The following is a 23,145-nucleotide window of genomic DNA, read 5'->3' as shown; positions in this document are numbered from 1 at the left end:
CCTGTCCAGATTTTCTGCTTCTGTCTTAGTTTATAATACTTTCCTGTTCACAAGTGTTGTGATGTGAAATTTTGCATACAACTTGATAAATATTTTGTATGTCTTTATTTGTAACGTAGGCAAAGCAATGTAATATTAGTGTTACATTAGTAAGAAGCATTCATGTTTACCCCCCCCTCCCCTTTTAGGAATGGGTCTCTTTGAATTTTATGATAGGGTTGGGGGGAAAGTGCCTCAAACCAGTTTGGCAAGTGATTCTTTGCTAAAGTCTCTCTCTCAACCCCATACAAAGCCAGGCTGCCTAACTGCCAAGCTTTACCTTAACATATGGTGTGAAGGTGTTCTATTCCCTCATTGGTCTGAAGTATGGCTGTTTGGAATTGGCTTGTATCAGAAGACTTTAAGTACCACGACATCCTATTGGCTCTAGGGGTTGGAATGAAAACTTATAAATTTGCTCACTCCCTCACTCTCTCTCTCTTACCAAACTGATGAAGACCATCTCACACACACCATGAACTGAAAAGGACAACACAATGAAGAGCACAGCTCGGCAGCCATATTGAGACAGGCATGCGGCCTGTTCTGAAGAAAGCTGACCACAAATGATGCTTTAACTAGAGACATTTTTAAGTAACTAACAAGTCTGTGTGCCGCCTGAACTACACATCACCATTTATCAGGTTGCATGGTTGCCAATATTCAAAAGTACTTTGCATATTGTTATTATTTATGAAAATTATCAATAATACATTGTTCAAATTGTAACTTAACTCCTGCTTGCCTTTTACTGTACCTACTTGCCTGAGGTTATAGATGTAGAAGGGAAGGTGGGGAGACGTTATCAAGTACAATACCTTAGAAACAGTGTAAATCTGTGAGATTTGAGGCATTCTGACAAAGGCTACATATTAATAATACAAAAGGGGAAAGTAGAGTAAAATATTGCTCTACCAAGACAAATCAACAAGAAAAGGAAAGAAAAAAACATGTACAGAGACATTTTGGAGTGATGTGCATGCTGGAGTCAGTGATAGATTTTAACATCTGTTACAGAACCTCATTATTACTCATCATTTATGGCCTTAACATTTCACTTTATTAAAACATAAAAAAGCAACACTAAGTACATGCTTTGTTCAAAACATTTTTATTTGTTCTATCATTACTATCAATTCTTATTTTATTTAAGTTTGTGTTGATTATGAACCTATAACTTTTTTTTCTGGAAAATGTTTTCAATGAAATTCACTGGGAATAAAATATCTACAAGATTTGAATGAAAGGTTTTTGAAATTGCCAACTGTTCTGAAGCAATGGAAAAAATGATGAAATCACTGATGAGGAAACCAGACATGTCTACGCAGTAATATCCCATTAATCTTCGTTCTCCTGCACCTAACGGACGTGTTATTTCTGCCAAGTGAGCACTGATCCTGCTTTTGTTTTTTTTTATAAATTTGGATCATCGAGCACAGATGTGCTGCCAATGACAGTAATCAGAGTATGCAGAAAGCTATGTAATCCTTGGGGCAGATTTTTTTGGTTATTATCTAATTATGTGCAAACATGTTCACAGAGTAAATACCACCGGTTTTCATGCCCTTCTTTCATGAGACTAATAGTAAGGTGACAGGCTCCTGCCACAATGTACAACAATCAGAATCTTGGGCTTGGCCTTAGGCTAGTTTGGCAGGGTAGTCACTTCAGCTGCTGTGGTGATATTTCCTTCTTTATCATCTGCTGGTCAACAATTTGAAGCTGTTTCTCCTTCATAAGTTCAATGGAAGTTCTTTTTTGTACCATTTTGGCCAAAAGATAAAAACACAGTCCATTTGCCATTTGTGTTAGGTTATAGAGAAGAGATCACTGAAAAAGATTTTAAAAGTCCCCTGGAGCTGTTCAACTAGAGGGACCAGATTTTCCCTGAAAGAACATGGGGAAGCAGGGGATTATTCGAGATTGAGTAATGGGGGCATCATAGTTTTACAATGTTGTATAGAAACATGTTTACATTGATCATTCACATGACAAAATCAAACAAATATAGCCCATAAAGCCATTCCTGCAATAATGTACTTTACTACTTGTGGACATTAAACAGCACCTTATGCACTTGCTGAATCATATTTGCTATTTTACGATGCTAACTGCATCCACTTTGACGCTGGTGCACATTTGATAATTCAATTGAAAAAGAAAGATCTATACAGCTACTTAGATAGAATTTTACATAGGCTGTTGAATAATACAGTATGAGAACAGTCTTAGACTTGCATAAATAGTGTCTGCTTCAAGCCCTGGCCTACTTGGCACACTTACTCTTTTCAGTGTCTTTATGTTTTTTGATATTGATATGCTGCTTAGAATCTCTGTATCCTGTACGGGGTATAGAACATCTACCGTCATATGTTTGGCATATGAGTTTGTTGTTCTCAGAATTAAATGTCTTTTTCCAGAAATTTAAATTCTCTCCTAAGTTCTTCATTAATCAAATACAAGCACTGACAGATTAAGCACATGGGAAGAGTAAGCTGTCTCAGAGCTAAGTGCCTTCATTCCATACTTGATCATATCCCAGTTCGTAACCTTCATTTCATAAATACAGAATACCTTTGATATATGATCGGCCTGACATGCGAACAACTTGATTTACGACCAAAATTTTTGTTTTGATTTACGACCAACATCTTGCGTTACGACCTGAATGCGGTCACGTGTATCCGCTTGCGCGATTGTAAACAAACAGCCGAGAGCGTTTGTAAGCGTCAGTCGGAGCCCAGATACATGTGTTTGTGGATGTAATTTTGGTCAGTGCAGTGATTTATATAATTTTTTTCAATAATTGCTAAGGAAGAAAGAGAAGGTAATGAAGGTAAAGAAAGCGATCACAATCGAAATGAAAAAGGTAATTATGTGGAAATATGAGAGTGGTGTTCGTGTGACCGATCTCGCTAATATGTACAGCATGTCAAAATTTGTATAAGGAGGCTCCTTCCAAACAATAACCACCTTCCATTTCATTCTCCTCCTCCTCCCTTCCTGCAGCCCAAAGATGTCAAATTAAATGGTGAGTACAGTATGACATTGCTGTTTCTGGTAGGCTAGGCACTTTTTATAACTTTTTGGTTAGTACATTAGAAAAATTATTGGTGTTTTGGTAAATTATGCACATTATACAACCCTTTTTTATTATGAAAAGGTTAAGTAAGTGTTGCTGTGGGAGGTTCGGAATGCATTATGGGTATTTCCATTATTTCTTATGGGAAAAATAGTCTTGACTTACAACCAACTTGAGTTACAACCAGCCCTCGCGAACGAATTGAGTTCGTAAGTCAAGGGTCCACTGTATCTGATTGCTCTGATATTGCCTGTTTTGAACAGAATTGAAATGATTGGTGATTTTTAATGCACCAAATAACGTACTCTCTAAAGTGCTCTTTCTATAATGACTTGCATTCTGCTCTATCAATAAATTGAGAAATGAGTCATACAAATGAGGACTTTTAAAAAAAATAAATTGGGACCTAAAAATTTGGCAAGAAATACATGACTGCCCCGGGATATATGGAAGGACGTCTGGTAACTCTATGTTCAACTCTAGCTTATTCTGTAGAACTGATGGTGTGTTATATAGTTCATTAGATGAAGATCTATCTTTCTTTTCACTTTCCTTTCCCTGTGTTTATCTCTTCTACTTCATGCATTACTGCAATGATGGGTTCTGTTTAAATGCTGATTTTATAGTAGGTTGTGGGAGAAGAGAGTCGGGAGGACTATTTCCAATTGTTGCAAAAGGTTTACTTTTTCTGTACAAATTCTCTGACCTAAACTAAGTAATATACATGACACTGTAGTGTGGCTTAATGGATAAGATGATGAACTTTAAACCACAAGAAAGAAAAAGTGTGTAATCAGGAGAAAAACTAACACGTATTAAAGGAGAACATTGCACACTCCCAACAGTGACTAGGCCGTGATTTGAGCCCAGCAATCTGGAGGTACTGTATGAGGCAGCAGCATTCACCTTTGATTATTTTTTTTTTTAAATATTAGGTCATGTACTCTTTTTACCATAGGTCACTTTTTTCTACCCTTCCAATTTAATGACCTTAAGTGAGATAAGATGTCATTAAACTATAGCAGAATGACAGTTACTAACTGACAAACGTACGGTACACCCCAGGTGCGGCTGTGTTGTTCGGTAATCAGGAAACAACCCACACATTTCAGCAAATTCTGTAGTTCTTATCAAATCAATTCCAAATAAACTTCCAGGATCAAAGACCACAACGCTTCCGTCGCAACTCTGCCAAGTTCATTCACACCCATGAGCTCAAATGTATTTCCTAGAACGTTAGGCTGACAAAGAAGGTGTTGTTAATAAAAGCTATAAAAAAAACATTTTCCAATGGTGTCATAAAGCAATACCTAATCTATTATGCTGCTTTCTCCATGTTCTTTTTTTACAGAATGATGTGCGATCACCAAAAGTCACAAAGCATTACCATTCAGTACAATGGCCAATAAGTGGTCAGGATGAAATTAAAACTGTCCAGCTTCTAATACAGACTGGGATTGCAAAGGACAGTGAAGGAAAACCAAGAAGCCAGACAGGATCAAGTAAGTATATCTATTAACAACGACAAACAAATGCATGTTTTAAGACACTGAGTTGATAATAAGTTCATCCAGTTTCTACACGTGATTTGCAAACAAGCATTATCCATTCATCCATCCAGTTACTGGAGCTTCTTAGTACAATTTTAGGGTCACAGAAGTAATCCTGACAATACTGAACACATCCTCTCTCCGTAGTACCCTGTGACACTTTCAGTTGTAATGGCAAGGCAGAAAAGCAAATTATCTATTCAAGAATGTCAAATTTTAGACCACGATAGAAAAAGAGCAGCAGGAGCTGATAATGGACATCGAAAAAAAGAAAATTAACAAAAAAGAGCTGCATATAATAAAAATCAAGAACAGAGAGAATCATCCACTAAGCAAAAAAGAGAAAAATACCCTGAACAATATGCAAACAGAAATGCAAAAAAGCAACTTTTATAGAATTTGTGGCGGGCAGCCGGGGGCTGTGCCCAGCCGGGACACCTAGAAGGGCTGGGAGTAGGGACTATACCTCCCCCGGACCACAAGAGGGCAGCCGCCTTGGCTTGTATGGGGTCCATGGGAATTGAGCATGGAAGCTCAACCCTATAGGGGCCCATGGCCACCGCCAGGACGATTATGAAGCCCTGGACGTCAGCACTTCCGCCACACCCGGAGGTGCTGGCGGAAGGATTACCGGGGACACCCGGAGTGCTTCCGGGTGCTCATGCGGCACTTCTGCCACACCAGGAAGTGCCGCAGGAAGCTTGTCAGAGGGTGCCTGGAGCACATCCAGGTGGACATAAAAGGGGCCGCTTCCCTCCAGTCGTCAGTTGGAGTCGGGTGGAAGAGGACGAAGCTCGGAGGAGAAGAGTAGAGGTGGTGAAAACAGGACTATGGAGAAGCCTGGACTTGAGGGTGTGTGGTGCAGGGGTACTGGGTTGTGTGCGGGACTACATTCACTATAAATAGTATTGTAAATAAAGCGTGTGTGGTGCTTGAACCATTGGTGTCTGCCTGTCTGTGCCGAGGATGATCCTCCACAAAGGTAAGTTAGGGGATAAACTATTTCATAATAATTGTTTTTGACAAGTTGTTAATGTCATTTAATATTTAATTTACTTTTTATTACGTTTTATTACATTTTACGTTTTTACTTCTACTTTTTACTATGTTTTATTATTCATTGGTATTTGAAGTAGACAGTTGTAGTCAAATACTCAAATAAGTGATTTTCTATCTATAATAACTAAGGACCAAACCTTCTTCCTCCCATGCCCCGTACACTCTTTTGTATGCCATCTCTTTGAATGCAATTGCTTTCCCTAGTGGAGGAGTGCCTCGACAGCCTTCAAGAGGCTCAGCCGCGAGATAGCGAATTCCCGGCGCCCACACCTGGGAGTTGGTGAGCGAAGCAAGCAGGTGGCAGAGCCCCTTAGTTATTATTATTATTATTATTATTATTATTATTCCTTATGTAGATGGCACAGTTATTCAGTGGTTTGCGCTGCTGCCTCACAACTCCAAAAATCTGGCTTTAAATTCTTGTCCAGATACTGCAGTGTAGAGTTTGCTTGTTCTTCCTTTGTCTCGGTGATAGACTTGCAAACTGTACTATGTTGTTTTTTTGTCTCCTGCCTCTGAAAGTCTCTACCTCTCCATCACCCTGTAATGGAATAATTAGGTTCAGAAAATTGGATGGATTATTATGTATTTTGCCAATGACTTGGCCAAGGCTATCAGTATTCACACATGACATGTGTGATTTAGACAAGTCAAAGTTAACAAATAATTCAGAGTAAATGTCTTAGTAGAGTAGAAGATGTTTAGTGCTGCAGATGATGCCAAGACTAAATAATAAACTAGAAACTTCAACAGAAGTACAGTAAATTGATGGTTAACTTAGTTGAAAATATGTGTAGATATTCAGAGTAAAGCTGAGTGTCAAGAGGTTTAAGCAGCATAGGAGTGGATCGTCAGGAGGTGCCTGGACCCATGTAAAATGGCAGCACTGGTAGTCATGGAGAGCTCATTTCATGGTTCAGGTGGAACAAATGACAATGATCAGCACCTGGCAGAACAGAAACTTTCTCAAGGTATGCATGGAGAACTTAGGCTTTAAAGGTTGTGAGGAACAGAGCTATGCAAGGACCTCTAGGTCAGGAAATGAAACTAACAGTAGTGCAAAGCCAGAAGGGAGAAAGAAGCAGGGTAGTAGTATAGACATCATAAAGGAGAAGGGACATTCCAGCAAGAGCATTCTGAAATAGTTGGTGTTCAGCCTTGACTGAAAAAAAGGAAGAATAAACATTTTTTATGAGACCAGGAGATGTAAGAGACAAAAACTCTACAGTCAAATATTAAAAGGAAAGTTAAAATACCAGGAGATCAAAGTGAAAGTAACAAGCTCAAAATGTAAACCAAAATTCTAAGGCAAAAGAACATGAATTTGTTCTGTTGCCCTGAATAAATCTTTTAGACCCTTCCTCCCAACACGGCAAATGCTTGTTTTTGTTAAAGAATCCATAACCTTGGATACCAAAAGGACTGACTGCACTGTCGCCTTATATATTTCCTGTAAGTGATGTTACGACATGCATCTTCCCAATGTCATGTTGTACCAAGAGGAAAAAACATGGTGGCTGACCCAAAAAAGTAACCAGAAAATGGTGGCTTCCACAAGAAAGAAAATAGCAGCTCAAAAAAAAAAAATAATAACAGTAACATTTTGTCAACACCTTGAAAATTAAAAAAATATATATATAAAAAAGGGACTAAAAAGAGAACTGCACTGCTGAAAAGCCAGAATCACGACTGGGGAGAGGCAGTACATCAACCTATAGAGGACAAGAGACAGAAAAAAGAGTGCAGTGACCTAACTCATAAGGAGGAGACAGATCTTATGAATGCTGTAAAGAAAAGAGAGACAGGACTGAATCAATAAGGAAATGAACTAAATGAAAGAGCGAGTCATGCTAAGTCACAGGGTGACTTTGTCAAAGAAACAATTTTGAAAGACAGCTTTGGGCTCTGTAGGAGAAGCAAATTGAATATCAGAATATCTTTATTGTCATTGTAACAAATACAATGAAATTAGGTGCAGTCCCTGCGGTATCAAAATATAAATAAATACTAGGGGGCTTCGCCCCCTGCTCGCTTCGCTCAACAACCCCTGTTTTTGTTTTTATGGACACACACTTTTAAGGATTTTTTTTTCTTTGAATTGTTGCTATTTCATTAGTTTCACTTTTATTTCTGAACTTCTGTAAAAACAATGCTTGGAATCTTTCGAGTCCCAATGTGCTGAATCTTTTTAATGAGGTCAGTGAGACATGTGTTTAATGACTTTGTACCATAATTCAGGATGGAATTTCAGCACAGACAAAGCGATCTACATCATCAGCAGTTAATAATTTTTTTTTGTAAAGTAACCAATAAATGCATGTGAGGTAAACTCCATTTTTGAAATTCTCTTGACTTAAACTTCAAAATCTTACAATATTTACATACTTCTGACATATCGCCTATGTTCATATATTCGATCTCTAGTTGCCTTTTCCTTATTTCGCCGAGAAATAATTTCTCTTTTTTTTAGCTAATGCGATGTTTACTTTCTTTGTTTTGAGACAGTCGTTTTTTTCTGCTTTCATATTCTGTATCTTGCTCTGCATGTGTTTTGCGCCTACGTTTTTTTGAGGCTTTTGAATTCCAGTTTCCATTATCTCTAACCTGCTCTGCATGTGTTTGCCCCCCTTGTTTTTTAACCTCTTTATGATGTTTTACTTTGTTTTCTACTCTTGTCTTTTATTTCTGACCTCGCTTTGCCCTGCTTTTTTTTCCAATGACACCTGTTCCGTGGTGATTATTTTCCCTTTTTCGAGTAATAATTTACGTTTGTTTGCGCTACTGCAATCTTTACTTTCTTTTTTTTATACATTCTAATTTTCCTACTTTCATATTCTTTAACTTTCTCCACATGTGTATCGTGCCAACGTTTTTTTTTTTTTGAGCCTTTCGAATTCCATTGCTTTCATAATCTCTAACCTGCTCTGCATATGGATAGCGCCAACGTTCAAATTGGACGTGCTTTTTTTTCAATTCCACTTGTTCCGGTCTGATAATTACTTTACTTATTTTCTGAATTTGCACCTATATTATTCTTTTTCTTTTTTGTTCTCTCCAACGCTTTTGAGTCTGTTTTCTCCACCCTGCTTTCTTCTTCACTTAGTCGTCTACGTTTCATCTATAACGTATTGTCCTTATACGCTTTATATGCGCTGAGAGCCCTGAATCTGTGTGGGCTCAAAGCCAAAACACGACTGAGTGTGTTGCTGCCCGTGCTCTTATTTGGTTGTAAGTAGGGGGTGTCTTGTAAGAATCTCATGTTCTACGTCATCGCAAGACGGTCCTGGGTCAATCTCTTGGCACAAAGTCTCATGTTTAAGGTCCCCACGAGACGCTCCGTGGCCATTCCCTTTCGTCTCGCGGGTCTTTTAAGTGTCTTCCGTGATCTTAACGTGAAGATCACGTCTCGACGCCCTACTGTTTCTCTGCAGGATTTTTTTTATAATAGAGAGATAATTACAAAAGGATAAGAAGAAATAAGGTAGAACACAAACATTCAACAGAAGACCTTAATTGCACATGAATGCTATTGCACAAGATGTCATCTATTGCACTGCTGCATTGGAGGTGATTAGGTGGCATTCAGTGCCCTCATAGCAACAGGGTAGAAACTGTTATTCAGTCTATTTGTCTTTGTTTTGATGTTCCTTTATCTTTTGCCTGATGGCAACAGTTGGAACATGTCATGAGCGGTTTGTGAGGAGTCTTTTAAGATATTTTCTGCTTTCCTGAGGCAGCGAGAGCTGTGCAGTTCAACCAGAGAAGGTAAAGAGCAGCCGATGATCTGCTGGGCTGTCTTTACCATCTGCTGAATTGTCTTCTGCGCTGTTGTGCAGTTGGAAAGCCCCACACAGAGGCAGTAGCACAGGATCTCAATAGAGCAGCGATAGAAGGACACCAGCAGTTTTTGGGGGATGTCATTTTTCCTGAGGACTCTCAGGAAATACAGTCTCTGCTGAGCCTTCTTCGCCAGCTCAGCTGTATTCACACCCCAGGACAGGTCTTCCATGATTTGGACTCCCAGGAAGCGAAAGTCTGATACCCTCTCCACACAGTCCCCTCTGATGTAGAGTGGTTTGATGTCCGTTTTCTTTTTCCTGAAGTCCACAACGAGCTCCTTGGTCTTACTTGTGTTCAGGAACAGGTTGTTGTCAGTGCACCATGCTGTCAGCTGCTCCACTTCGTCCCTGTAGGCGGACTCATCCTCCCCAGAGATGAGCCCCACCATAGTTGTGTCGTCTGCAAATTTGATGATGGTGTTGCTGTGGTGGGCGGGGGCGCAGTCATGTGTGTACAGCGTGAAGAGCAGGGGGCTCAGCACACAGCCCTGAGGAGAGCCGGTGCTGATGCTGATGGCAGAGGAAATGTGAGGGCCCACCCTAACCCTTTGTGTGTGGTCTGTCAGGAAGTCTTTAGTCCATATACAGGTGGAATACGGGAGTCCCAGGGCTAGCAGCTTACACACCAATCTGTGAGGGAGGATGGTGTTAAAAGCAAAGCTAAAATCAATAAAGAGGAGACGTGTGTAGCTCCCCTGGTGCTCCAGATGGGACAGGGTAGCATGGAGAGCAGCAGCAACAGCGTCCTCAGTAGACCTGTTAGCCCTGTAAGCAAATTGGTGTGCATCAAAGATGAGAGGGATGAAGGACATGATATGACTCCGGACCAGTTTCTCAAAACACTTCATCAACACCGGGGTGAGCGCTACTGGCCGATAGTCATTCAGGCAGATTATGGGTGAATTTTTTGGTAAAGGGAGTAAAATGGAGGATTTCAGACAGGCTGGAACTGAGGCCTGGGACAGTGACAGGTTAAAGATCTTTGTAAAGACCCCAGCCAGCTGCTCTGCACAGCTCCTCAACACAGGTCCATTGACACCGTCGGGACCTGCTGCCTTCCTAGGATTGACAGCCTGGAGCAAGCGTCTCACCTCGTGTTCCTCCACCCTAAGGGAGGGGGTGATGTTGTGAGCTGCTTCTGCATGTGCAACAGCTGACTCTGGTATCGAGCAAAGAAGTGGTTCAGCTCCTCTGCCATTGAGGCGACACCTTCAGCAGCTCCGTGACTGGTCCTGTAGTTGGTGAAGTGCTGGACTCCCGGCCAAACCTGCCTGCTGTTATTACTGTCCAGGTAGTCCTCAATCCTTCTTCTGTAGTCCCCTTTCAGCCTTTCTGATGCCTCTCTTCAGGTTGGACCATGTCATGCTGTAGAGAGCCTTGTCACCGCACCTAAAGGCATTGTTCCTTTCCTTTAGCAGCCGCTGAACCTCTCTTGTCATCCAGGACTTCTGGTTTGGATAGACACGGATATGTTTCTCCACTGTGACAGTGTCAATGCAGGTTTGATGTAACACAATACTTTGTCGGTGTAGAGTTTCAGATTTGGATTTTCAAAAATTACCTAGTTAGTCCTGTTGAAGCAGTCCTGCAGCTGCAGAGAGGCGTCATCAGGCCAGGTTGTGATGGATCTTGTGGTGGTAAGAGCAGATTTGCGGAGAGGGGTGTATGCAGGAATCATCAGCAGTGACATGTGGTCAGACTGGGCCAGCCGTTTACCTCTGTAGCCCAGCTTGATGTTTGAGTAGACCTTGTCTAGTGTGTTGGCTCCTCTAGTAGCACACTTTACATGCTGGTGGAGTTTGGGGAGCACTGCTTTTAAATCCACGTGATTAAAGTCCCCTGTGATAATGAACACCACATCAGGGTAACGGCTCTGTTGGCTGCTAATGCTGCTGTATAAATGTCTCAGAGCCAAGTTTAGCATTAGCAGCTGGTGGTATGTAAACAACGGTGATCATTATCGCATTGAACTCCCATAGTAAATAGAAATTTCATAGTCATGTACTCCAAGTCAGGGGAGCAATGGCTATTCACTATCCCCTCCTCTGCTCTTACCGGAGTCTCTAGTCCTGTCGTAGTACAAGATATCTGAGGATATGGATATGGATGTGTGGTCGCCATGCTTCCCTCAGCATGAAGTTGACTTTTGTTTAAATGAAAATAGATTTTAAAATGCATTGGTACAATAGAAAGCACTGATACCTCACAGTTTCTGGCTTTGTCACTGCTTTGCATGTTTCTTTCTCCATTCCAAAGATATGCATGTTAGATTAGTTGGTAACATGATATTAGCCCTGTGCATTTATGTGGCATCTTATTAGGTTTTTCATTTATACCCAGGATTCATTACTGAAAAAAGGAGGTAAAGTAAACAACATTCACATGTGGAAATTTAATCAAACATTGCTTAGAAGCAACACGGCGGATTTGCCTGTTTGAGGTTTTCACATTTGCACCATATGTTTTCAACAGTTACTCTAGTTTCACCCTTAAAATATACAGGTTATGTTAACTGTGTAATAAGTGATCCGTGGCGTTGGACAGATTGTAATTAAATAATCAGGTCCTAGTAATGAGGTGGCTCCAATTGGGTGTGGGTATCTGCAAGCGTGTTCCGCTCTGGAGATGGTTGGGGTGCCTGGCTATGAGTATCTCAGAGGCAGCAGCTTGTCACACCTGCACCCAATTAGGCAGGTCAAGATTAGGGGAACCTGCACAGCAGAAGGGGAGGACAGACAGAGAGGATAAAGAGAAAGACAATGAGGTGGAGGTTAAAGACCAGAGAGAGTTGGTGCTTGTTCAAGAGGCTTCTAAAGGAAACAGGGAGCATGGAACCAACCTTCACCATTACAAATGGTGGCAGCAGTGGGATGAGCCGTAGCGGTGAGATTTGAAGAATAGTTGGAGAATCAGCAAGTGAGTTAGGTGCCTGACTTTTTTTTTTTTTAGGAACCCACAAACTCAAGCATAAGGAAGACATTTTGAACTTTTTAAAGGAGGACTTATTGACTGCTGATTTTAATTGTCATTTTAAAGTTCTTGTTCTTTTAATGCCCAGTTTTTAAAAAGGGGAGCTTGGGTTTTGGTTTTATAGGGTTTGGTTTTAGTGCTTTTTTTGGTTTCAGTGTAGTGTTGAGGCTATGCCACGGACCTGGGACACCAGTTTCACTGGGTTGGGAGGAGAGTAGAGCCATCCCGTGCAACTGACGGTCTTGTGGAGTGAATTATGTGATAAGTGGTCTGTGGTGTTGGACAGATTTTAAATAAATAATCAGGTCCCAGTAATGAACAGGTTCCAATTGGGGGGTGGGTGTGCACAAACATGTTCAGGTCAAGGGATGTTTGGGATATCTGACTGATCATGTGCACACACCTGCAAATGTAAACGTCAGTCAGGTGCCTCATTCGCTCGTCAGAGGTAGTGGCTTGTTACACCTGCACCCAATTAGACAGGTCAAGATAAGAGGAGCCTGCACGGCAGAAGGGGAGGACAGACGGAGAGGAAAAGGAGAAAAACGGAGAGATTGATGTTAAAGACCAGGAGAAGAAAGGCAGGAATGGGAGGGAGCTGGTGCAGGTTCAAGAGGCTCCCAAAGGGAACTGGGAGCATGGAGCCAACCTGAACCATCACAAACTGTCAACTGTTTGAGTCAGTACAAGAGTGTGCCTTGGATTTGATGCTAATCTGAGTTTGGTCTTGCATCTGTTGCTGCAGAGTCTGGCTTCAGCATCCATAACCCCACAGTTATTGTAACTGTCCAGAAAATTAATGAATGGATGAATTTTTTTAAAGTAACTGTGCTATCCTGTGTATAGACCACAAAGTGCCATCAAACCACAAAGTATCCACACAGGGTTTTTCTTTTAAACATTGATTATAATGTAAAGGTAGAGAAAAATGGAATACCAAAGCAAACCCCTAGGTGACTAGTGTCGACTTTTAAAGATTCTGGTCTGCCTGAAGGTGAGCTTGCCCTTCCTCAGTTCACTGTCCCAAGGGTTTTTTTTCTACCAAGGAAATATTCTGACTTCCATCTCCATCAGAAATCTTTTCAAAAGATAAATAGTTAAAGAGCTGAGTTACATCCTGGTGCTTCTTGGGTCTACTAGATGTTATAATGGAGGGTGGTGCCCAAAGGTCATCGTTCCACATGCATAATAATGCCAATAGTCAATAAATGTTAAAGAAAAAAAACATTTTGTTCAGGCATTCACACAAATGAAAAATGTAAAGTATCAAATTAACAAGTGAAACAAGCCTTGAGATATTCTTGCAGGTTCATGTCTCAAACTCCTGCCACCAAGACTGAGAGACTCATTCATTCCTGTGCACCTCTCATGCCACTAAAGTAACCCTTCCATCTCTCTGTTCTCTTGTTCTCTCTCTCTGCCTCCCCCTTCTGGCTTCTCTTCCTTCTCCCAGTGAACCATTGCCCGAATGCTCTAGCATTAGGTGACTTTAAAACTCATAATGACATTATCCAGGGTCAAGGTTAACTCTTCTTTCACTAAAGTTACATCAGGCTGGAACCTGCCCTAGCAGAGGACTTCTCCTTTTTAAGTGAATCGTGTGATTCTGTTTATTTGTATTGAGATCCATGTGCCCTCGATCAGGTTTTCTGGCCACCTGTCAAGCCTCTGTGGTTGTCTCTATCTTCTTAAATGAAACAACTCAGTATCTCCTTCCCTTTTCCAGAAGCAACCTTTCATTTTCACCTTGCATAAAGAAGTCTTGCAACCTCCTGTCAGACCCCCTTGGCCCTTTTTCACTTTATCCATCATCCATCCATCCAAAACCCACTGATGTTTTGAAAGAGTTCAAGATTTAAGATATAATAGTTTTCATGGCACATTTTTTAAAATTATTTCACACTCTTTTATGACTTTTTAATTATATTATAGGGTTCTGAATATTATGATGATCGGTCATTTGGACTTAACCTTGGCGTTATTATATTTTTATTTTTCACTTTTCATTTTTTTTCTGATGGCTCCACCATTTGTTTACATGTTTCCTTAGTAACAACCCAGACATTTGTGGTATGTAGCATCATTAATGCAATGGGATATAAGGCAGTCATTTTGTGCTTATCCAACATTACAAATAACAGCACCTCTCTGTGATTCTTTATTAGTATTCATCTTGGTCTTCTTGTTAACAAATTTTTAGTACATCCTTCTGACTTTGATTTTTGGTTTTCGTGTAAAGGTTTTGACACTAATAATATAGTCTTTTGGTTACAATCCTTGCTTTTCTGTTCAACTAAGTCTTGTCCCCAGATCCTTGTCTTCTTATTTTTGCTATTTTTCCACTATTAGCACAGCGCTTTAGCAGTCTGGGAGAACATTGTTTGTTTTCTCATATGGATCATCTTTCATTCTCCCATCATTGATCTGCAATCCCCAGTGGCCACTGCCTTTTTACACAGTCTTGCGTTATTGTTCTCTCCTTGTCGGCATGGGCCTCACTTTCTTTTAGAGGTCTGCTGTGGGGCTTGCCCATGTCCTTTGCATTCATGTTGGTGCCCTTGTCCCTGGCAATCTTGCCCCTTAAGCACCTTTTCACACTAATGTCTTCACGGGTCCAGGTGCCCAAAACTGCTTGCCTTTTTTAATATTAACAGTACAGTCTCTTTCCACTGATTCCATTTTTTATGAAGAAAGGACGTAATATTGACAGTTAACAATGAGCAGAGGCAAATGACACTTAATGCTGAAAGGCTGCAGCTACTTCACTGACATGCCCATTAGCATGGTCACTAGTAAATAATGGAATAGCTATTTTAAATAGTCAGAACAAATGGAAAAGTGGAATGAAAACCATAATGATGATGAGGAATAAATCTTAATAAACAACATAAAAAACACTAAATTATTTCCTTGTAAAATACATAAATGTTTGCTACATTCCAGTAAAATTTAGCATACCTAGTTTTGAAATTTCTGTTGTCAAGCTTTTCATCATTCAGTGTTGTTTGCCCTGCTGTTCTCATCCTTCATTGTCATCATTATAAGGATGCAATTAAGTGAGCAAACTCCACAGAAAAAGGTGAATTAACAGGAGAATGACAAAAAGAGACTTATGAACTTAAAACTATGGAAAAAACACAGATATGTCTAAATTTCATATGAATGTATATTTTACACTATTGCTTATCTCAAAACAGAATAAGAATACAGCCAATTAAAGAATAAGATCAATTAAAGCTAAAATAATGCATGGATTGTGAAACTGGGTAAATCAAAAAGCTACAGCCACAGAGTCCACATAACTAAACTTGTAAAGCCACTGATATAGTAGGACTGTCTCAGGTAGAAGGACAGGGTGTTCGGCTTAGTGGTGATCACACACAATATTTGCGTCTATTTGGAGGCTATGGTGAAGAGCAGTGGCGGGCCGTCAGGGCCTTCAAGGCCTTCTCTGCTGGCCTAAAAAAATATCTGAATCACAAACTGATGTTAATTATATTTTGTCCATGAATACTTATTAAATAATTCCAAATAGTCTGTCTGCTTCCTTTCATAGCTTTTCTGATGGCCGTGCTGCTTCCAGACATGTATTTTCGTATTAAAGCATTTAACCAATCACATTTCAGCCATCATTTGTTGCCAGGCAGGGTCAAAGTCAAAGAAGTCTGCCAGGAGGCCTTCACAATCCGTTCTGCAGGCCCTCTAACACAAAATAAATGTCGATTAAACTGTTGCTTCAACCAATCAGATTTTGAGTTGGTTTCACTAGGGCCCTCTAGCAGGCATACGGCAACGTCACCGTATTCAGACCCGTTAATTGGATAGGATGGTGTTATATAAAAATCTGAATGAGATCATCATGGGGCAGCTGTACACATTGGTATGGTTTGGCGGTGAGCATTCTCGTGTCCACTGCTTCTGTCGAGCGGACATTTTCAGCCCTAAAGTGAATTAAAACTTACGCCAGAAATACGACAGGGCAAATTTGACTTTCAGCATTAGCTTCGATGGCGATAGAAAGGGACTTCGTGATGGAACTGAAGCGCACGGATAATCTGTACAACAGAGTAATTGAACTGTTTTTGAGGAAAGAGAGGAGGATGGATTTTGTTTACAAATAATCCGAATTTTTGGTGAGTAAAATGTTGCGATTTTCCTAAATAATATTGCAAGTTTATGAGTTATTATTGATGTTTTATATGTGTGTCGCGGGCTGAAGCTGCAGTAGAAAGGAACTTGTTCACCCCTGGTTTGTCTATTCAATGATGCCATTTATTGTGGCTATAGGAGTTATCTATCTGCGATGCAACGGCTCTTTATACTGTATTTCTGCATATTAAGATGGTTTTTATAACCATAAATCAGTTTTTGAGGGGCGGGTTGATTCAGACGGAGCATTACTGAAGGCCTAGGTGTGAAATGCACGGTCCGCCACTGTTGAAGAGTCCCATGCTCCTCAGTAATAGCTGCATTATTCCTTTGTCCACACTACATGGCATGGGACCTACTTCTGTCACTTTACAAATTACCTTTCACCATGTAAAACTTTGAGGTTTTTGAGAATAGGGTAATAAGCTAGAGCATGCATGTGCTTAGCAAGGTAACTCAAGTCTGTGGGACTTGAGTGAGTGAAGCACACAAAGTGACCTGGACATATTTAGCATCCAGTTTGATTGGATGTCATAAACACCAAAAAAGTCTGACATTAGAGAGAGAGATTTGTATTGCTTGGATTGGGGAAGAAGGCATGGAATTTGTTTTGAGTATTTAGAACAACACATTTCATCAAACAGAGGCTTTGACTTTTATGGCTTTGCTTCTGTCCGTAGTTAAGAATTTTACACATATACACACACACATACAGATTTTGGAAGAGTTTAACTTAATTGATGAGATTAAGTAACTTGAGTTTTCTCATTAAAATGTTTCTTACACTCCCATATTCAGAAAGGATGTTCCAAAATTAGATGTTTGATACCTAATAAATAACAGAGTGTCCTTCTAAAATTATGGATAGGTATACTCCTCTCTTGGTGAGGTACTGCTAATTACCTTGAACTCATATCCCTTTGGCTTGCACCACATCCATCCAGAGCTAGCATGATAAACTAAACTTGTATTTTGGATTCCTGTGCATGAAGGTCATCTTACTATTTTTATCTTACACTTTCTTTCTTATATTTTTTTAAAGATGTGGATCCCAAATGGATACACAACTTGCGAATGAGACAGCTGTTCAATGACCAGAAGCCTCCTGCTGCCTTACCTCATTCTGCTAGCTCCAGCGTGACTACTTTACCTCAGTTTCTTTCCTTCTGTTCTGACCAAGCTTCCTATGCATCAGCAGTGAGGAGACCTTCAAATCATCTACAGCCCTCCTCCTGGAACAGTTCAAGAAGCTCTTCCCCAACAGGCGGACTCACCAGAAAAATATCTGGTGTATTCCTTGACTCCAAAGGAAACAGCTCTTCCAGTACAACTTCAGAAAGCATGTCAGATAAAGAGCGCTCCTACACACCCAGGGCAAGAGGGAGTTACCACAATAGGGACTCAAATGCAGGAGCTTGGAAGACAGTCCACGGGAATAATTACAACCTGACGCCTTCTGCGCCATTTCGGCAAGACAATAGACACCACAGACCCTACCATCAGACTCGTACTTTGACACCGAAAACAAATAATTGGGGTCAAGCATCCCATAAGCACTCACCGCCAATACCAGGCATGTTCATACCAGTGGATGACAATAGCAAAAGTGACACAGAAGATGCCAAAGCTAGTGAAGGAGGATGGATTAAAGTGCAGCGCCAGAAGAAATCTTCAAAGCAGGACAGCAAACAGATGAGAGGTCGGCCAAGGAGAGGAAGCCGTGGTCGTGGTCGCAATTGATCTTAGGATTCCATAGGATGCTCAAACGCACATCTCTTTGCTATAGAACTTCTTTTGACAAGCCAGGGTTTAACATTTTAACAGTATGTATTGACCATGTTTCCTTATAGTCAGTGTATTATAAATTGGTTTACCATTGAAGGCTTGAACAGTCAGGATTAATGGTAAGTGCAATATGTACAATTTTCACATTGCTGGAACTTAAAGTAAATACTGACGAAAGAATAATGTAGATACAAATATCTTCAGTGGCAAAACCAAAGATTTTTTTTAGTACAAATTAAGGTGTAAGTGACATGTCTAACAACTATCCATATATTTTTGAGACCACTTTTTCAACTATAAGGTCATAGGTAGTCAGAGCTTATCTCAAAACCATTGTGTTCAAGATGAAAAACCAAACCCTGGGTGGGATAAACAGTCAAACTTTTAAAAAGCATGCACCCCGTTTTACATTTCACATTTTATCACTATGAAACATTAAATCATGATTAAATTAAATTTGGCTTCACCACTGGATGCACCTTTGGCAGCCATGACAGCCTTTTATCATTGTGCACAGATCTCTGTCTCTATCAGCTTTGCGTATCTGCAGTTTTTTCTGCATTACTTCTTTTGAAAAGCTCTGTAAGACTGCATGGGAATCTTGAGAAACAGCATTTTTCAAGTCCAGCCACAAAGGCCTAACTGGATTGAGATCTGGGCTCTCACTTGGCCACTTCAGGGAATTAAAACTGTTATGTTTGCTGCATTCATTTTACCCTCTACCCTCACAAGCCTTTGGGGACCTGCTAGAGAGGACTATCCTCTTAACACAGTGCTACGTGTAGAAAGGAAATAACAACGATTTAGAGAGAATGGAAGTCTAAGATGAACAATTCTGGACAACAACAAACAATATCAAAAACATCTATAAAAAAACTCAGGTTACTTGTGCTACATAATCAACAAGTCAAGTCATCCAGTTGAATGCGCCTTTTTTTTTGTTCTTTATTTCACCTTATACAATTTCTCGTATTAGGAATTTGTTAGTTTTCACATACCCCTTGGGGTCAGAGCGCAGGGTCAGCTATTGTACAGCCCCTGGAGCAATTGAAGGTTAAGGGCCTTGCTCAAGGGCCCAGCAGAGTAGGATCTCTTTTGGCAGTGATGGGGATTCGAACTGGCAACCTTCGGGATACCAGCACAGATCCTTACTCTCAGAGCCACCACTCCGCCCCGAAAATCCTTACAGTATATCAAAATGCATGCATCTTTTGCCAAAATAACATTAAATAAATAAATGAAAAATAACGTAGTCCACAAACAGGATGGCCTTTCACACAGAATTATGTTTTTAAATTGAAGACCCACTTCTGCCTCTAATTTATCGATTTGGAGTGCTTTCTTCAATTCAAAAGTGTGTTCTAGTATGAATGGGCTTCCTGACTACTTTCATTTTCCAGAGAATTCATTTAACAATATTTTAGCCAAAAGTGCAGCATTTTCCATGTTGTGAGCATAGAACTGAGTGACATGACATGTAGATTATGCAACTCAGGTAATATAACATTTTTTTCATGGATTTCATTCTGTCAGGAACCTTATCTCCAGTACAATACAATACAATACAGTTTATTTTTGCATAGCCCAAAATCACACAGGAAGTGCCGCAATGGGCTTTAACAGGCCCTGCCTCTTGACAGCCCTGCAGCCTTGACTCTCTAAGAAGACAAGGAAAAACTCCCAAAAAAAACCTAGTAGAGAAAATGGAAGAAACCTTGGGAAAGGCAGTTCAAAGAGAGACAATACAATACAATACACAGAACAGAACAAATCCTCAATAAAAAATAATTTTTTTTTAGAAGTACGGAGCAGAATTTAACAGTAGATGATATCACATAATAAGATTTGGCTAATTTTAGACTCCTGGAGACCTCATCCTTCAAGCTGCCTCCCCCATTTGGCCATTCCACGGCTAAAACAGTGTTGGGCCAGCCAATCCGATGAAAGGACCCCTCTTTCTCACAATTCCTGCGATCCTCCATCAGAGGATCTTAGGCAGGCAAAACAACTTGGCAGGTGGGCAGTGGCACTAAGTGCCACATTTGAGTACTGAGAAGAGAAACAGAATAGGTGAGGGTTAGTATCCAATTCTAACTATCATGTTACTTATGTTTTAGTGCTAATGACTAACAACAGAGATGCAGTCTGTACAGTTAATCAGCAGCTCTAGTCAGGGTGTGCTAAACTGAAGTAGTGAGTCTTCAGCCGGGATTTAAAAGCTGAGACTGAAGGGGTATCTCTTATAGTAACAGGCAGACCACTCCACAGTTTAGGGGCCCTGTAACTAAAAGCTCGACCTCCCAGTGTTATTTTATTAATCCTTAGAACCATAAGCAGACCAGCATCTTGAGATCTTAATGTGCGCTCTGGCTTGTAAGTCATGATAAGTTCAGACAAGTAAGCCGGACCTCGACCATTTAATGCTTTATATGTTAAAAGAAGGATTTTGAAATCTGCCCTAAACTTAACCGGGAGCCAGTGTAAGGATTTAAGAACTGGAGTTATGTGTTTGTATTTGCTTGTTCTTGTAATAATTATTGCAGCCGCATTTTGTATGAACTGGAGGCTGTATAAAGAACAGTTTGAACATCCAGTGAACACCGCATTGCAGTAGTCAACCCTACTAGAGATAAATGCATGAATTAATTTCTCAGAATCCTGTTTATTTAGAAAGCGCCTTAATTTCCTAACATTTTTAAGATGGAAGAAGCATGTTTTGGACAACTTTGTAATATGCATTTTAAATGACATGCTAGAGTCAAAGATAACTCCTAGATTGCGGGCTGATTCAGTAAAATTAATTGGGATTCCAACTGAGTAAAATGATGACAAGATATTGTTATGATCAGCGTCATTCCCTCCAACAATTGACATCTCTGTTTTATCTGAGTCCAGTCCCAATGAAAACATGAAATGAAACATTTTTTCTTGGCCATCACTGCAAATCATGTGGGGTAAGTAACATATACAAAAAAATATACATCATTTTTGGGTGGACGTTTCTTATAAAGCTAGATAGGTACATTGGATATTAATAACATTCAGATCCTCTATTTATACTCTATCAAATCAAACAATAATGCATATGCAACACTTTTTTATTTAAGATTATGTAATGGTTTTATATATTATGATAAATATGTTTCCTTTAACCCCAGAATTAACTTAGAGGAAAAAGATGCTTTTGTAATGTAGGGAGGTCAACACATTTGACAAAAGATTATAAATCAGCTTCCACAACCATACAAAACCAATGGCATTTGGAGAAAGTCCATCCATCCATCCATTTTCCAACCCGCTGAATCCGAACACAGGGTCACGGGGGTCTGCTGGAGCCAATCCCAGCCAACACAGGGCAGGAACCAATCCTGGGCAGGGTGCCAACTCACCGCAGGACACACACAAATACACCCACACACCAAGCCCAATTTAGAATCACCAATCCACCATGTCTTTGGACTGTGGGAGGAAACCCACACAGACACGGGGAGAACATGCAAACTCCACGCAGGGAGGACCCGGGAAGCGAACCCAGGTCCCCAGATCACCCAACTGCGAGGCAGCAGCGCTACCCACTGCGCCACCGTGCCGCCCATTTGGAGAAAATACATTTGCTAAAAGTCTTTAACTTTCCAACTTTACACAAGCATTGTTTTATTGTGTTAAGTCCTATAGTGATTCTGTTCTCCTCTTTTATACTCTTTATTGTGTAGATTTTAATAAAATGTCTAAAATTCCCTAGACTTAATGCTGTGTGGTCAGAAACTTTAGCACTTCTTCCCCCTCCCCTTCTACATCTGTAATCTCAAGCATTTAGACAATCATTTAAGTTACACATTTAATTATGTATTATTAATAATAATGCCCAAAAATATGAAGGAAGCAGAGTACCTTGTGGATACTGGCCAACCATACCCTTAATAATAATAAAATAATAATACATTTTTAATACAATATAATAAAGAACGGCAGCGTATACAGTATATAGCATTGTACAAACCAGATAAATAAATAAAGAAGATTAATACAGTGAATTCTGAAAAAACAGACAACATAATTGATGGTCTCGCACACACACACACACACACACACAGGTTACATGAGCATCTTGACAGAGAAGTAAACTGAGAGAAGAGTAATAAAGTCAAGTAGAGCTAAAAGCCTTCCTGAACAGATGAGTTTTAAGTTGTTTTTTAAAACAATTCATGGAGTCAGCTGACCTGATTAATTTCGGTAGGTCATTCCAGAGTCTGGGCGCTATACAGCTGAAGGCCCTGCTGTCACCCATGGAGTGTAGATTAGTGAGGGGTACAACAAGATTGCCAGAATCAGAGGACCTTAGTGGGTGAACAGGCACATAGTGATGGAGAAGGTCACTGATGTAGTTTGGTGCGAGGTTATTTAAGGCTTTGTAGGTTATTAGTAGGATTTTATATTCAATTCTGTAAGACACAGGGAGCAGTGAAGACGGAGCAGGATGGGTGTGATGTGCTCGCTGCTGCTGGTTCGAGTGAGGACTCTTGCAGCAGCAGTGCATCTTGCATCCATAGGCATTTCTCAGCTTTGCTTGTTTGTAATGTCACTATTAGGAAACAATGAAGGGAGCAGGCTACACAGAAAAAGGGAAAAGTGATAGGGAAACAACAAAAAGAGTTAAGCATTTAAAGCTATA

The 23,145-nt window shown here is 40.2% G+C and overlaps 1 protein-coding gene across 1 annotated transcript in view; it reads left to right on the top strand.

Annotated features, from left to right (window-relative positions):
* map3k20a (mitogen-activated protein kinase kinase kinase 20a) overlaps nt 1-18,841 on the top strand; it is a 221,435-nt gene extending 202,594 nt beyond the window's left edge. The window contains exons 19-20 of the mRNA XM_028806282.2: nt 4,473-4,623; nt 17,731-18,841. Of these exons, the coding sequence (XP_028662115.1) occupies nt 4,473-4,623; nt 17,731-18,428 (849 nt within the window). The 3' untranslated portion in view covers nt 18,429-18,841. The remainder of the gene's footprint in view (nt 1-4,472; nt 4,624-17,730) is intronic.
* The last annotated feature ends 4,304 nt before the right edge of the window (nt 18,842-23,145 follow it).

This window comes from Erpetoichthys calabaricus, chromosome 8, assembly GCF_900747795.2.
Source record: "Erpetoichthys calabaricus chromosome 8, fErpCal1.3, whole genome shotgun sequence".
Lineage (NCBI taxonomy): Eukaryota > Metazoa > Chordata > Cladistia > Polypteriformes > Polypteridae > Erpetoichthys > Erpetoichthys calabaricus.
The sequence above is the reverse complement of the archived record's forward strand: the minus strand, read 5'-3'. Positions and strand labels throughout refer to the sequence as shown.